A 15983-nucleotide genomic window follows, 5' to 3' on the forward strand; every position below is an offset into this window, starting at 1 on the left:
ATGGGCCATGAAACTGGCCAGAGGGGCAATGACTCTGGGCCCCAGTGGGGTAGTACCCAGGACCTGATGCAAGACGTAAGTGTAACTGAACCAATTACTGGACAATTGCTGAGGAAGTTGAAAGGCAAAGTGGGTCAAATCTCTCCAGAATACTTGGGAGCAGTGCTTTTCTTCTAGAAGAAAAGTTGCAGGTACTCATCATGTACAGGTAGTTGTTAGAGTAAGTCCCACACTTTTAAACAGGCCCTGGACCTCTGTGCTGCCCTGACAGTACCACTGTCAGATGCCCCATCTTGAGTGAGTGGGACTTACAGATATGGTGCAGATACGGTGAAAGTAGGCACTGAGCACCTCAGTCATCTTAATGTTATTTATAGTACCTAGCTCACTTTCCCATTGAGTTATGAGCCGCCCTACAGTGTTCTACAATGTTCTCATTATGTTTCGTATACTTAACAGACATGGCTCTTTATTTTAATGTTTCCATTGTTTAATTATACTTTGGTTTCAGCAGGGGGTTGTTGCTTGTCTGGTTTTTGTCTCTGTGTTGCGGACTTGTGGGCAGCAGGTTGGAGGCCACTGGGGAGTGAGGAAGGGGGTGGGTGGGAAGTATAAATGCAGTAAAGAAAGAAAGAAAGAAAATTAGGATTGAAATGGGCAGTCCAGGAGCACCTCTTGATTAATGCCAATTGTCCAAATTATAGAGGAACCAACCGCAAGCCATGCCAGAGAGGGAGGTTCATCCATGGCAGGGACACACTCCCAGGTCGCACCCGCTCTGCCTTTCAAGTTGGCAGACACGGGCCTGTGCAGCACAGCAGGATGCAGCGAGCTCCCCAGACCCCACTGGGGAACATTGCCAGGACTTTTACCTCATAAATCCTGGCTTTCCCCTGCCTGAACCTCTTCACAGCCCATGGAAGGCTACGAGGAGCGACCACCATTGACTCGTGACGTGAACTGAAACCGCTGAGGCCATTACTGACGTCAGCTGGCTGTGTCCTCAGCTCCCTGGCTCTCTGGTGGCCACAACCACCGCTACTGCTTGAAGACTGTAAGCAGTTTTTCTTGCATCACTGTCCTGCTGATGTTCTTAGTTAAAATATCTTTCTTTAAATTTCCTGTTTCTATTCTATTTTTAAACATTTTTTAAAAACCACAGTGTGTCAGAGTTGGGTAGAGCCTTCAGAGTAGCCCCTTTCACTTCCTTGCAGTGTTTAATGCATTTTCAAACACCATAATCCTCATTAGTTGTAGTAGTACCGGTAGTAGCGTTCAAGGCATAGGTATGCAACTTTGGAGCAGTTTGTGAGCACTGCATTTTATAAACGAATTCATATTAAAATAAACATTCAAAAATAAAAACTCTGATGTATACAAGTATACATGCACACATTAGTATAGAGTGAGTTCCCCCAACCTGAGAGTGCAGCACTATTGCCATAGTCAAGCGGCCTGGATATGCAGCCATTTATTTTCCTTTCTGTAGGCAACTAATCCCATCCACCATGTTTATTTTAGATTTCCTTTTTAAATTATGTTAGTAAAGTGGTACTTTGCTCCTTCTTTATATTTCACTTTAGTTCTTTGATGCTTAACGATGGGAAACAAAAGCAGCCGAATCAGTGACCTGCTCTTACTTGTGCTCGGTGATCTTTCTCAGGAAGACTTCAAAAGATTTAAAGACAAGCTCTCCTATTCAGACCTTGAAGGAAAGCGTTCCATAATTCCCCGAAGTCGGCTAGAGAACGCGGACAGGGTAGATACCAAGAATCTCCTGCTCAAGTGTTATGGTGGAGATGATGCAATAGATGTAACCATACAAGTGCTCTCGGAGATTAATCAAAAACAGTCTGCTGCTAAACTCAGAAAAGAGAAAGAGAAAGGTAAGGGACTCTGAGAAAACATGCGACTCATTTCCCTCCATGCATCTCCAGCTGGAACAAAAAGCAGCCGTGAACAAGCTGTACTTAACACAGGCGATCCAACTAGCTCCACTTACCACTTCTGTCCAGGGTGTAAGTGTCTTCTAGAAAAGAGTTATGAAATGATTATGTACAAAGAGTTTGCACTTAGAGTCTGGCAAACTTGCTCAGAATTATCTACTACTGCACATGGTTGCAACATTGAATTTATATGTGGGAAACTCAGTTGGACTCAACTATTACATTTACCAGATAGCTTTGGAGAAGTTATCATCTTTTAGCCTAAGCTGGTTCCAGATGCTTGAAGAAAGATTGATTTCAAGCTCAATGCATTTTAGAATAATCCTTCTTTGGGCCACCAAAGAAGTATATGTATATGTAAATAATATACATGTGTCAAATGACGCCAAACTAAACAGGTATTCTAAGAACAATTTCAATTCTCCTTTCAGGTTTGGAGTCTGGTCAGAAAGCACTGGAGATATCATCAAAAGGTACATAAAACCCACAGCAGTCCATTCTTCTTATTAAAGCCTTAGAAGTCTGGGTTTAACACCTTAGCAAATCTGATTCACTTGAAAGTATTTTGAGAGCGCTGCTGAATGCACATTATTTTGGGTGTTGGATCTGGGTGGTTGCTACTCCATTAAAGTGGTGAACATGGTCTTGTACTATATATATATACACAGGACAGCAGCACTCCTTTCTATGGAAATAATCTAGAGTCCTGTTTGCATATGGAGGGTAGAGTGCTGAGGCCTTCCTCCTGTGTACAAGCGGACCATAGAAATATAAGGGCAGGGCAGGCCTTCTCTGGACCAAATCAAAAGCCCACCTAGTCCAGCAGCCTATTTCAATAATGGGTCACACCCTGGCCACACCTACATGCAGCCTCTCAGGACTTGCCTAGCTGCCACTGCAATCCAGGTGAACAGGGCATCTAACCCCCCCAGCCCCCCTCTAGCCCCGTACAGAGACTCCAGCCACAGTGAGGTATTAGGGCTAGAGTGGGGAATCTGTGGCCCTCCAGATGATGGATCACAATTCCCATCATCCCTGACAATTAGCTGTGCTGGCAACAGCATCAGGAAGGTAATATGTTGGCAATTCCTTTGTTAGGGCTTGAGTGCTCAAATGTCTTGGATCTGAGTCCAGGATCTAGCCCAGCATCCATGGGCCTCAGTAGGGTCCCAATTTGTTTTCTACCTGCCCCACACCTGACATCATACGTGATGTCAGGTGTGGGGCAGGCACAGATGCAGCTACAAAGGAATAATCAAGAACTTAATGTTCCCGAGTAGCTGACGTTATTCCTGAGTAGCTGATCAGTGATTACAGGGAGGCTCCTTGAAATCTGTTTTAATTCAAACCACTTAATCCAAAAGGAGCATTTTACCTCTGTGGATGTCTGTGTCTGCAGAGGAGGGGGGAAAACTCCATTTGCAGGAAGCCCAAACCAAGATCAAAAGTCTACTCCTGGGAACTATATCATTAAATGTCTCGTTTGCATTGTTTCATGTACTCTCCCCCAGTGCTTTCTTTCTTGTTATTAGATTACAGGATTAAATACAGAGAATATGTATGGGAAGAATATCAAGTAATTCAAGACAAAAATGCCCTCCTTGGTCAATGGGTGAACCTAAACAGAAGGTACACCCATCTCTTGATCATTCAGAAACATTGCCTGCTGGAAGAGAAGCAGCATGAAATCATGTCCACAGGAAGGAAACATGCCAACATGATGGGCAAGCAAGCCAGTCCAGGTAGTGTTGCAGCTTTATTTGATGCTGATGAAAACAGAGTGAACCCTAGAACTGTTGTGCTCCAAGGGCCTGCTGGGATTGGAAAAACAATGACCGCGAGGAAGATTATGTTGGACTGGGCAGTTGGCAAACTCTACCAAGGCAAGTTTGATTATGCATTCTACATAAACTGCAGAGAAATTAACTTGATGACTGAGCAGCATAGTCTGATAGATTTAATCTTTTGGAACTGTCCTGAGAGAAATGCTCCCCTGGAAGATATTTTTTCAAATCCAGAGAGGCTTCTGTTCATAATCGACGGTCTTGATGAACTGAAATTTCCCTTAGAATCCAATGGGGAACACCTGTGTTTTGATCCTAGTCAAAAGAAGCCGGTGAAAGTTGTACTGAGAAGTTTAGTCAAGAAAAGCATTCTTCCCAAATCATATTTAATCATCACTACAAGGCCAATTGCTCTGGAGCAACTGCAGAAGTATCTGAAGTATCCCCGCCACATAGAGATCCTGGGGTTTTCTGAGAAGGACAGGGAAGAGTATTTCCACAAGTATTTTGGGAACGAGAGGCAAGGGGTACAAGCTTTTGGGGTTGTGAAAGCAAATGAGATGCTCTTCACCATGTGCTTTGTCGCCATTGTGTGTTGGATCATCTGCACTGTGATGAAGCAACAGATGGATAGAGGAGAAGATCTTGTGCAGACTTCAAAAACAACTACCTGTGTATACATGTTTTATTTAACTAGCTTACTCGGAGATCACAGTCCAGTGTTGGAAAGAGGTAAACAGAAACATTTCCAAAACCTTTGTCTCTTAGCCAGAGAAGGAGTCTTGACAAGGAAAATACTCTTTGAGGATGATGACCTCCAAAAACATGGCTTAAATGAGGCTGACATCCGGTCACTCTTCCTTCACAAGCAACTTTTCCAGCAAGATATTGATTGCCAATCTGCCTACAGCTTCATCCACTTAAGTTTCCAAGAGTTTTTTGCAGCCTTGTCCTACGTGCTAGAGGAAATACCAGAAATTGTCAATAAATCAGATTGTTGTTATGAAGACGTGAGAAAGTTGCTAAAAGATTTTGGAGAGGGTGGAAATGAGTACTTAGTGTTGACAGTCCGCTTTCTGTTTGGTCTTTTAAATGAAAAAATGAGGAAAACCATAGAGAAAAGTTTAGGCTGTAAAATTTGTTCAGAAATAAAACAAGTGCTTTTGGACTGGATCGAAGCTGAGGTGGCATCAAAGAGCTGTCAAAAGAAATCTGAGATATTCTGTTGCTTATATGAGATTCAAGAAGAAGAGTTTGTGGGAAGAGCAATGGATTGTATCCCCGAGATTAAGCTGTATGATAACTGCCTAGGGAACGCATTCAACTCTCTGGTTATTTCATTTTGCCTGAGACACTGTCGTAAAGGACAGTCCTTTCATCTAGGACAGTGATTCCCAACAGGTGGTCCGGGGACCCCCAGGGGTCCGCGAGCTATGCCAGAGGGGTCCGCAAGATGCTATTAGAATAAAAAATATATTAAATATATTTCGTATGATAACAGATTTTTTGTTTTGGTCGCTTCCTGCATGAGCAGAGTCTAGCGCAAAACTAGAATTAGATAGAGGCAGTAGTTCTGCTGTACGCCGTTAGGTGGCGCTTTACAAACACTACTGTTTTGCAAAGAGGCAGCGCGCGCATTCTACTAACGCTCACCTCCCCAACATGCTTTGCGTGCGTCGGCTTCATTTGTGCGCTACTGCGCAGGTACCCTGTCTTCTCCATTCCCCTCCCTCCTCCCTGGCGCCCGCTGCCTCTTTGCAAAACAGTAGTGTTTGTAAACAAAGCGTTGTTTTCCGCGGAAGCTACAGTTCGCGTAGTTAAAAATGGACCGTTGGTTAAAAAGTGGTTCGTTACAACGACAAAGGCCTACAGATGAAGAGGAAGATAATGCATTTGATGTTCAAGCAAGTAAGTCAGTGACTCTCGAACCGATCTTGTCAGTGTCCATTGAACCTAAATTGTCGGCGTCCCTTGAACCTAACCCTTCCAAGATCAGTGTTAAGCTTACTGGAAAAATTAGATTAGGAATTAGATTTTGGATTAGGAATTAATGGGGGTCCTTGTCACAATAGCGGCTCGATGAGGGGTCCTCGAGAAAATTTTGTTGGGAACCCCTGATCTAGGATATCTACTTTTTTTGTCAAGGTATGTAGACCCATCAGCAGACACTGTTCAGATCAGTTCAGGGTTTTTGTTTTTAGCTAATGTGCAAACCAAAACTTTGGTCCATTTAATTTTGCCCTTTCCTGGGATATTCTGACCGCTATGGCCCATGCAACAGCAACCTCATAGTTAGATTACTATAATGTGCTTTATATGGGGATACCTTTGGGCTTGGTTTTAAGGCTGCAACTAGTGCAGAAGGCAATGGTTAGGGTACTGAGCGGGATATATATCTATACACACATAGCGCCCATGTCAAAGGAACTGCACTAGCTTCCTTTTAGGTGCTAAGCCATGTTCAAAGTTCTGTTATAAACAAATATAGCCCTGAACAACTTGAGACCAGGTTGTCATGCCATGTCTTTCCTGCAGTGGCACCAGTCCTCTGGCATACACTCCCCAGTGCAATCTCAGAGGCATCAACTGAGATACATTTTTAAGAGGCATCTAAAACAAATGTGTTTGTTCAGGAATTTCCTGAGTGTTCATTTTTAGATTGATTCTGGGTTTTTATTGACAAAATGTATTTTAATTTTATTTATATTCTAGGTCTCACAATTGGTTGGGTTTTGTTTTGTATACCAAGTAGTCTATAAAATGATTAAATATATAGGTGTGGTGTTATATAAAAAAGAAAAGGTGTAATTCTCTGAAAGCCAAACAATGTTCCAGATTTAAGATTCTATGTTGTATGTTCAAGGGTACTAGAGCATGGGTAGCAGTGAATCTAGGGCATAGATTTTCCAAAGAGCCCATTTTGTTAAGCCAGGGCACATAAATTTTAGTTGCTAAAGCTCAAACTGAATGCAATAAACACGTTTTTGCAAACATGTATATTGTACATGTTAATTCATGGCCATCGCCCCCTTTTGAGCATATACTTGGTGGCAAACCTAGCTTTGCTGGTGCATACTTCATGAAAGAGCCCTAGTTTTGGTTATCAAGGGGAAGTTTTGTTCAAGGTGATATTCACTTTTCATATTCTAAAATGTGCCTTTCTGTTGCTTGCGGCTATGCCAACCTCTTTCAGAAGTGATTTCACCCAGAATGAGCACATCATATGTCAACATTTATCCTCTAGGGCTAAAAATAACTCTTGATCAACAATCTTCTCTCTGCGCCCTGGGGGCGTTATGTAAAACACATCCCACAACTTCACAGGTCATGATGCAATGTTGTCTACTGCAGCTGTATGGTCCAATTGCATAGCATATCCAACACACGTTTTTCTATTTTGTTCAGCTTATATTTTAATGGAAGAGTGGATGAAAACCTCCCTCTCCTATTTGAAGGACTGAAGGATCCAAGGTGTAATGCAGGCATCCCCAAACTTCGGCCCTCCAGATGTTTTGGACTACAATTCCCATCTTCCCCGACCACTGGTCCTGTTAGCTAGGGATCATGGGAGTTGTAGGCCAAAACATCTGGAGGGCCGCAGTTTGGGGATGCCTGGTGTAATGTAAGAGAGATCTGGTATGTAGCTGGCAATGATACTTTTGTTCTTTCATGTCCTGTGCAACTCAGCCTTAGTTCATCTCACCCAGCTTCCAATTGGCATGCCCAGGGCCCAGATGCCCTCAGCCCTGTCTGGGGTTCAGCCAAACGCCCATGGGCACGAAATGGGTAGGGGTTGGGAGGGCTGTGCACACTCCTCCCACCCCAGCATCTCTTCACATGACTGTATGGAGATTCATAGCCTGTTCAGCTGGAAGCCTCCTCGGGATCTGGAAGCTTGTATTACTAGGGTTCCCACTCCCAGGAAGGCCTTTCAGTATGTTCTGCTGAATACAATTGGTATGTCCATTCATCTTCAACAGACAAAGTTTGAGAGTGGAGGGAGGCATTGAAGGTGGTGTACATGGCTCTCTATTTTACACCATTTGTTTAAGTATTTTAAAATTGCAAACTGCCTAGGGTGCCTTGACAGAAGGGCAGGAAATAAACGCAATTTTAAAAATAATATATATGAGACCATATAGAAGTCTAGAGTTGCTGTAGGCAACTTTTACCTTGGATGTGAATAGTTTTTCTTAGGTTTGCAGCTTTAGGTTATTTAAAAGTAGCATCCATTATGAAGGCCTTTTTATTGTTTGGAGATAGCAGCAAGCAGCCAACTTTTTGGACAAATGGGCAGTTGGAGTACAATAGTCTTTTGAGGAGGGGGAAAGCCAGCTCCCTGCAGCTGCTCCCTCTCCGGCCAATGGATCGGACTATGCAGCCTGGCCATTTCCCTTGATGTACAAGGAGATTCTGTTGATGATCACATGAATAGTTAAAGTAACTACTGAAGGGAGTAGACTGCATTTCCAACACTGATTTTAAAAAGGAGAAATCTGTTATCAGGGACTGCCAATCCATGTCAATATAGTTAAAAGTCAAAGGTATAGACGTGGGCCTTAGTATGATTCACTTCCTGTTGGCACCCATCTGTCTCGGGAGACAATGGAGGAGTGCGCCTTTGGGGGTGAGGTCAAGCTGCTGGATGGGTGCAGTTCCTGCTGTGGCGGTAGAGGCCAATGCAGGAGACATACTTCGTTGCAGCAGATGAAGGCACCTGGTTGTCCTGTTGCAGATGCATCATGGTGTTTCTTCTCTTTGGCTCCTAGTCTGAAACAGGCATCCCCAAACTCGGCCCTCCAGATGTTTTGGGACTACAACTCCCATCATCCCTAGCCAACAGGACCAGTGGTCAGGGATGATGGGAATTGTAGTCCCAAAACATCTGGAGGGCCGAGCTTGGGGATGCCTGGTCTAAAAGCTTATCCCAAAGTTGCAAAGAGCTGGGAAAGGGAAGACTGACTCCCTATTTCTTCCTCAGTTTTAAGCGATGTAATCTCAGAGCCGCTTCCTTTGAGATTCTTACCTCTGTCCTCACCACGAATCAACACATCAGAGAATTCAACTTACAGCAAAGTGACCTAGGAGAAGTGGGAGTGATCAAACTCTGTCAAGCACTCAAGCATCCCAACTGCAAACTGCAGATACTGAGGTAAGTACTCATAGGTGCCTTTTATCAAAATCGTAAGGGCAGAACCTGGGTTACACTTGCCAGGGTTGCTATCCAAAATGGCCTTCTTGTGCCAAACGATACCCAGCCTGGATGGAAGACATAGTTGTAGTCTGTGATGCTCTGCCCCGAGTCCTGACACTGCAAATCTCCATGCCACTGATCTATATTTCTGAGTCACTGGAGGGTAAGTGGATAGTCAATGTGATGGCAAACTCAGTGGTTGGAATAAGAAATAAATTAAAACACATTAGTAAATATCTATACTGTTATATAAGTATTTGGGCATAGCAACCACATTTAGAATATTGTTCACTGTGCTAGTCAACCCATCTCTAATGCACTTTCTGAGGACGAAGGAAACAAAGCACTACAAATAAGGAAAATGCCAAAGATAATGGGGCTTCTACTTTGGTTTTTTTAAAATGTGACCTTCTTTTGAAACAGTTAACTTACTGAACACATCATCATAATTCCTCTTGAACACTTAACCCTTTCAGATTACGTTGCTGTAACCTCAGCCCCAAGTCATGTGAGAAACTAGCCTCTATCGTTCCTAAAAACCAGAACCTGAGAATGCTTTATTTGGACTTTAACAATATAGGGGATGCTGGACTAATAGAGCTCTGCCAAATGTTGATGCATCCAGACTGCCAACTGCAGGTACTCAGGTAAGTGACCAATAGCTTATTGCAATCATAGGCAAATTGTGGCTCTCCATGTCCTATTGGGCTTCAACTCCCATCAGCACTGGCTAGCATGACCTCCAGACATTTGATTTGGCATTCCTAGGATGCCACAGCAGAACCATATAGAGACCATCTTGGCTGTCTCTTAGTGCAAACCCAAGTCAGCAAGCCTGAGCTTCCACAGTCACCACCTGCCCTGGCAGGATTGGCAAGCAACAGATGTTCAGTGCTTGAGATTTCATTCTATTGTTATTTATGCTGTTTTAAATGTGCATTTTGTATTTGACTTCCTTTGGTAATGTTTCCTTTTGAAATGTTTAGGATTATTTTTTTTTGTTAAATTTGTTACGTTAAATATGCATCCTGTTGTTGACGTCCTTTGTAATGCTTTATTTTGACATCTTCAGGTAATATTTTAGTTTTCTGTTAATTATGTTGTTTTGAATGTAGTGGTGCCTCGCTAGACGAATTTAATTCATTCCACGGGTCTTTTCTTATAACGACAAATTCGTCTAGCGAATCCCATAGGAATGCATTGAAATTTTTTTGAAATTTTTTTTGCCCATAGGAGCGCATTAATTGAATTTCAATGCATTCCTATGGGAAACCACAATTCGCTAGACGAATTTTTTATAAAACGAATTCGTCTAGCGAGGCAACCTCCGCTCGAAAAATCCTTTCGTTAAGCAGGGCATTCGTTAAGCGAGGCACCACTGTATACTTTACATTTGACTTTCTCCAGTAATGCTTTATCTGATGTTTTAATGTGTTGCAAACAAGATTATTTTCTTTAAAATATAAAGCGGTATAGAAATGAAATGATTAATTGTCAGGGACAATACACCCCATCAGCAGGCTCATATTTCTAAGCAGACTCACTTTGCAGATGGCATGTCATATTCCTTTATAACAAAGAGACAGCACATTGGGGCAAGATTCTGCTACATCTCTTCTTCCTAACAGGCTAGCTGAGAAGGTGCAGGAGTAGTAGTTTTGTCACATGCAACCATTTAATCAGGTAGCCTAGCTGTAATCATGACTGTGGCAAAACCAGGCAGGTGCGCACATCTTGCAAGCAGAGACATTTCCGTCATAAGCCACCAGATAGGGAAAGTCAGCCAAACTAGTCCGATTGGGAAATGGATGCAGTCTCAAATCTTGGGGGGGGGGGGGGAGTCTCAATGAGTACATAAAGTGACCTTTCTTGTACAGGACTCATTTTATTTTCGTTGCAATAAGCTATACACCTTGTAAAGGCAGATATTGTAAAAATACCCTGCTGCTGGACTTAAAGCCTGTTAAGTTTCTTCAACGCAAATAACTTTGTAATGGATTTTTCATCTCTTTGAACAGCTTGCTCAGTTGCAATCTCACTGCTGCTTGCTGTGTGAATCTTGCTTCTGTCCTCTGTAAAAACCAGTCCCTGCTAGAGCTGTCTCTAGGCCATAATGAAGAAATGGGAGAGGCTGGCGTGCAGCTCTTATGCGAAGGCCTTCTACACCCAAATTGCAAAATAGTTTCACTAAGGTACTTGTTTCAAAGTATTTGAAATATCATAGGGATGTTAAAAGCAAATTGAGCAGTGATGGGAACCTTTGACAAAGTGGTTCATAACTATTTTGGGAATAAGATATTATCAGCTATACACCAAGTTTGGATGAGAATTGCTTCCAACAGATTTTAGAAAATTTGGGGCATGGTGCCATCAGTATGCTAAAGCACCCAGCTCTATTTGTCCATAGTATCAGGAGAACAATGCAGATCCTGGCCATGCTTGGACACTGTGGTGGTCTGAACGGGAGAAAATAAGCAAGCTTGAATGGAGGGGCTGTGGGTGAATGGTTTGTGTCTGAAAAAGACCAATTGTCTTTGACAAAACGGCACTCTCCCTAAACGAGCAGATATAGTCTGGTGTACTTCTGGATCAACATTTTTCACTAGAGGCCACATGGTTTCTGTGGCTCGGAGTGTCTTTCATCAAACTGCAGTTAGCAATCATGCTATTATGCTGGGCAACCCAGCCAGGTGGGCAGGGTATAAATAATAAAATAATAATAATAATAATAATAATAATAATAATAATAATAATAATAATTTATTATTTATACCCCGCCCATCTGGCCGGGTTCCCCCAGCCACTCTGGGCGGCTTCCAAAAAAACAGAAATTCTAAAATACAGAAATCCATCAAACATTAAAAGCTTCCCTAAACAGGGCTGCCTTGAGATGCCTTCTAAAGGTCTGGTAATTGTTCTCTTTGACCTCTAGTGGGAGGGCATTCCACAGGGTGGGTGCCACTACCGAGAAGGCCCTCTGCCTGGTTCCTTGTAACTTGGCTTCTCGTAGTGAGGGAACCGCCAGAAGGCCCTCGGAGCTGGACCTCAGTGTCCGGGCAGAACGATGGGGGTGGAGACGCTCCTTCAGGTATACCGGACCGAGGCCGTTTAGGGCTTTAAAGGTCAACACCAACACTTTGAATTGTGCTCGGAAACGTACTGGGAGCCAATGTAGGTCTTTTAGGACCGGTGTTATGTGATCTCGGCGGCCGCTCCCAGTCACCAGTCTAGCTGCCGCATTCTGGATTAGTTGTAGTTTCCGGGTCACCTTCAAAGGTAGCCCCACGTAGAGCGCATTGCAGTAGTCCAAGCGAGAGATAACTAGAGCATGCACCACTCTGGAGAGACAGTCAGTGGGCAGGTAGGGACTCAGCCTGCGTACCAGATGGAGCTGATAAACAGCTGCCCTGGACACGGAGTTGACCTGTGCCTCCATGGACAGCTGTGAGTCTAAAATGACTCCCAGGCTGCGCACCTGGTCTTTCAGGGGCACAGCCCCTTATTACTACTACTATTACTACTAATAAGGGGCACAGCCCCTTATTACTACTACTGCATTCTGCACTAACAAGAATGACACCCTCTGATCATATTACATCTGTTTGGAGAGCTGCACTGCCTGCTACTTTATTACTGGGGCAGTTTACTGTATAAGTGTATGAAGCCCTCAAGAGCTTGGAATCATTTTCTTGAAGGATTTTAACATGCATTTTTATTGTTATTCCTTAACTGATTCTGTTATTGCATTTTATGTCCATTTGTTTTTAACACTTGATTTTAAAGTGACAAGTTTCAAGGAAACCATTGCATCTTGGATATCTTTGCAGACATTTTGGGAGGAGGGTGAGGGTCTCACATTTAGATAGCAAAGGTGGACTAAAAACAATAGGCCAATAGCTTATGACAAGCTTTCTTACAATAGAACCAAATCAGTCAAAACTTCAGTTAGAAGAATGCAAAGTCATCTAGGACAACTGTCCTTCTGAGAGTTATTTGCCATAGATTTTGACCTTGGTGGTTTTCATTTTACAGCAACCATTTCCTTATGAACTTTTATCTAGGTTGGATTCATGTGGCCTGACAGAGGCATGTTGGGAAGCCTTTTTGGCAGCTCTCAAAACAAACCAGTCTCTGAGAAAGCTTGATCTACAAAATAACGATGATTTGAAGAGGTACCTGGAAGCTGATAAACGAAGCAGGATTAGAGAATTGAAGCAGCATAACTTTAGAATACAAATAAGCCTATAGGCCTACAATATGGGGGAAGGTGGGTTTGCTTTTTTCTAATAAAGTTAACTAGTGGTTGTCTAATCTGTTAAAATGGTAGTTTGATATCTTTATTTGATTTAAATTTTGTTTAGAGATTTATGGGAATATATATGGGAACATGTTTACATTTCTTCAACCTTGTTCCCTAAAAGAAAAAAAGCAGCTTTTTCTTTGCTGCTGGTGACAAAGAGAATTCTCCTTTCCAGTTTGATGTCTTCTCCATCTTTAGCCTCTTGCGGCAAGAAAACTGAACCTCAATTATCATTAAATACATAAGTGTGATCATATTTACAAAAAGGTGTAATTAAATTCTGACACAGGAAAGCCAAAAAGGAGTACGTCTAGAATGCACATCAATTTCTTCTGATAAGATAACCTGTTCTTCATTCCACCTTTTAAATATTTTACCTTTTCAGGTCCTTCTAAAATAGAACATCATCTATCATGGTATCAGCAGCTTGATTCTACCTAGCTTGGGCCATTAGACTTAGGAGTTTCCTTTAAATTATAAACTGACATTCAGAGATCTGAACCTAATTCCTCACTCTCAGCCTGACATATTAACTACTATACCATGTAGGCTCTTCCTAGAAGTTCAGTAAGCTAAATATAGGCCAAATGATTTTCACTCATCCTTGCCAATACTAGCTGGCAATTTGTACTCTCTTCTCCCCATCACAGAGACAGAAATTGCCTTAGAAGCGCAAAATTTATTAATATAAACAAGAAAAAAAGAGACTTAACATTTAAAACAGCAATACGCTTCTTGAACAAAAATACCACACATCCATGAGATCTAGAAAACATCATATCTTTAAAGCATATGGTACATTCCTGCCACCTGAGAATGGTGGAGAGTTCCACACTGCAGAACTGGTGCGTTTGAAGTAACGCGGCTTGCTCTTCTTGAATATTTCTTCTAGTTTAGGGCTCTTCACAACTCCAAAGAGGGCAGTGGTGTCAACTGGTTTGTAATACTGATGTATGATTGCCTGGTTTAGTAGATTTTCTAAGGGAATGAAGAACAGCGTACAGTCAGTTGATGCCAATCAACCAAGTTTTATGTGCCATTAAGTGGCATTTATGTGCCATTATGTGCTCATGAAGAACTCTACTCAAAGATACGGTAGTAGATTGCATCCAATGAACCTAAGAGCCTGCTGGATCAGGCTAATGGCCCATCTGGCCCATCTAGTCCTCTCACAGTGAACAGATGCCTATGGGAAACCAACAAGTAGGATTCAAGCACTATGGGTTTCTCGCAACTGGGGAAGTTCCACTGCTCCTGTGAAAGACTTTCCATTAGCACAGTCCTTTTTTTAAAAAAGAAAAAAAGACCAGCATGGACTGAATCGTCTTTTTTTAAAAAAAGAAAGGCGCCCTTTCATAATATCCCAGACTCAGCTTTACAGAACAGACATACTGGGCATCAATACATGGATGTAATTTTTATAATGTGTTCTACTTTTCTATACAGTAAGCCCACAACGTATGCGAGAGTTACATCCCTAAAGCCAAAACTGCATCTAGTCAAAACACATTGGGTTAAATGCCAGGTGGGATTGCCAAAGTCATTTTTCTAGAACCCTGCCCCCTTTCTACTTTTTAAAATTGTGGTGCGTATAAATGTGCATAAGTTGTAAGCTTACTGTATTAATAAAAAGGTAGATAAATAAGACAATGATGTATTATATATTCTCAAACGACTTGGGAGTACCAACACCTGAGCTGTAGGCTGGAAGTTTGAAAAAGTTATCCCCCCCCCCCCCCCGAGAACAAAGATGATATTAATATAACATCCAAGTACTTGAGCATAGACATTAAGTAGACGGCATTGCAAGCTTGGTCAGACTAAAGGTTCATCTATCCCAGCATCCAGTAGCCAGCTAAATGCCTCTTCCTCCCTTAAACCTAGTATTCAGGGGCATGGTGCTGCGGAACACACAAGTTCCATTCAGCTATCATGACTAATAGCAGCAGATAGACAAATTCATGGAGGAAAAGCTAGTGGTCTTCACACCTCCACCATCATACCTTGAAGCAGCCCATTCCATACAGTAATATAAGGAAAGTTCAACTATAAAGGATTCAAACAAACCAGTAGCCCAAGCAGGTATGGGCTTGCGGGGTTGACTCTCATCATCTGTTGAATCATCACTGTTCAAATCCATTCCATAATTATTCACATCAATCTTGAGCTGTTTAGGGCCTTGTGGTGTCATCGGGTAGGAATTACAGCTAGTAGAGTTCTGGAAAGAAGATGAGGGGAGAGCTAAGTCACTGGGTACAGAACCAGATTTTGCTGGCAAAGTTAGAATCACGGAATTGTGAAGTTGGAAGGCCCCACTGCAATGCAGGAATCTTTTGCCCAACATGGAGCTTGAACCCACAACCTTGAGATTAAGAGTCTCATACTTTACCAACTTAGTGTTGTTGCAGTGCGCTAGAATCTCAATACAGCCTTTTAGAAAAGAACTTACTCTATCAGAAGAGCATGATGAATCACCACCACCTGACAAACTACGAGTCAATATTGGCTAACTTCACCCAGCAGCATGCCCCCCTCAATCAAAACACACTGCAACCGATCAACTGCAACCAGCCATGCCCTAGGCCCTCTGATCTCTCGCTCCACCAGCAACAAATCTCTTTTCAAAGTTAAAGAAGCACAAAGGCGCCTTCCTTTATACAGCTTTCTCCTTTGAAATAACCAGCTGTCAACCAGCAAGAAGCTGACAGTCCAAAGCAAAAATTCCAAATTCCAGTTATCATTAAGTTTATTTTTCACAC

At 42.5% G+C, this 15983-nt stretch overlaps 2 protein-coding genes across 2 annotated transcripts in view; one reads left to right on the forward strand and one right to left on the reverse strand.

The window, feature by feature from the left end:
• Positions 1–13444, forward strand: NLRP6 (NLR family pyrin domain containing 6). Its single transcript, XM_060280322.1, has 7 exons — positions 1–75; positions 1664–1886; positions 3479–5024; positions 8733–8882; positions 9401–9571; positions 10943–11116; positions 13423–13444. Exons 1-7 carry the CDS (start codon positions 1–3, stop codon positions 13442–13444), a joined length of 2361 nt encoding a protein of 786 aa, XP_060136305.1.
• Positions 13401–15983, reverse strand: part of INCENP (inner centromere protein) — a 20688-nt gene continuing 18105 nt past the window's right edge. Inside the window, exons 17-18 of the mRNA XM_035123200.2 lie at positions 15292–15442; positions 13401–14202 (exon numbers count right to left, since the gene is read on the reverse strand). Coding sequence (XP_034979091.1) covers positions 14000–14202; positions 15292–15442 — 354 coding nt within the window. The 3' untranslated portion in view covers positions 13401–13999. The remainder of the gene's footprint in view (positions 14203–15291; positions 15443–15983) is intronic.

The sequence above is a fragment of the Zootoca vivipara genome, chromosome 1 (assembly GCF_963506605.1).
Source record: "Zootoca vivipara chromosome 1, rZooViv1.1, whole genome shotgun sequence".
Taxonomy (NCBI): domain Eukaryota; kingdom Metazoa; phylum Chordata; class Lepidosauria; order Squamata; family Lacertidae; genus Zootoca; species Zootoca vivipara.

What these genes read in the sequence shown, in the direction of transcription:
- NLRP6 (XM_060280322.1), top strand. Translation starts at nt 1, where the DNA reads ATGGGCCATGAAACTGGCCAGAGGGGCAATGACTCTGGGCCCCAGTGG. An exon ending in CCCAGGACCTGATGCAAGAC is followed by an intron (nt 76 to 1,663) that starts GTAAGTGTAACT and finishes GATCTTTCTCAG; the next exon opens with GAAGACTTCAAAAGATTTAA. An exon ending in TGCCAACTGCAGGTACTCAG is followed by an intron (nt 9,572 to 10,942) that starts GTAAGTGACCAA and finishes CTCTTTGAACAG; the next exon opens with CTTGCTCAGTTGCAATCTCA.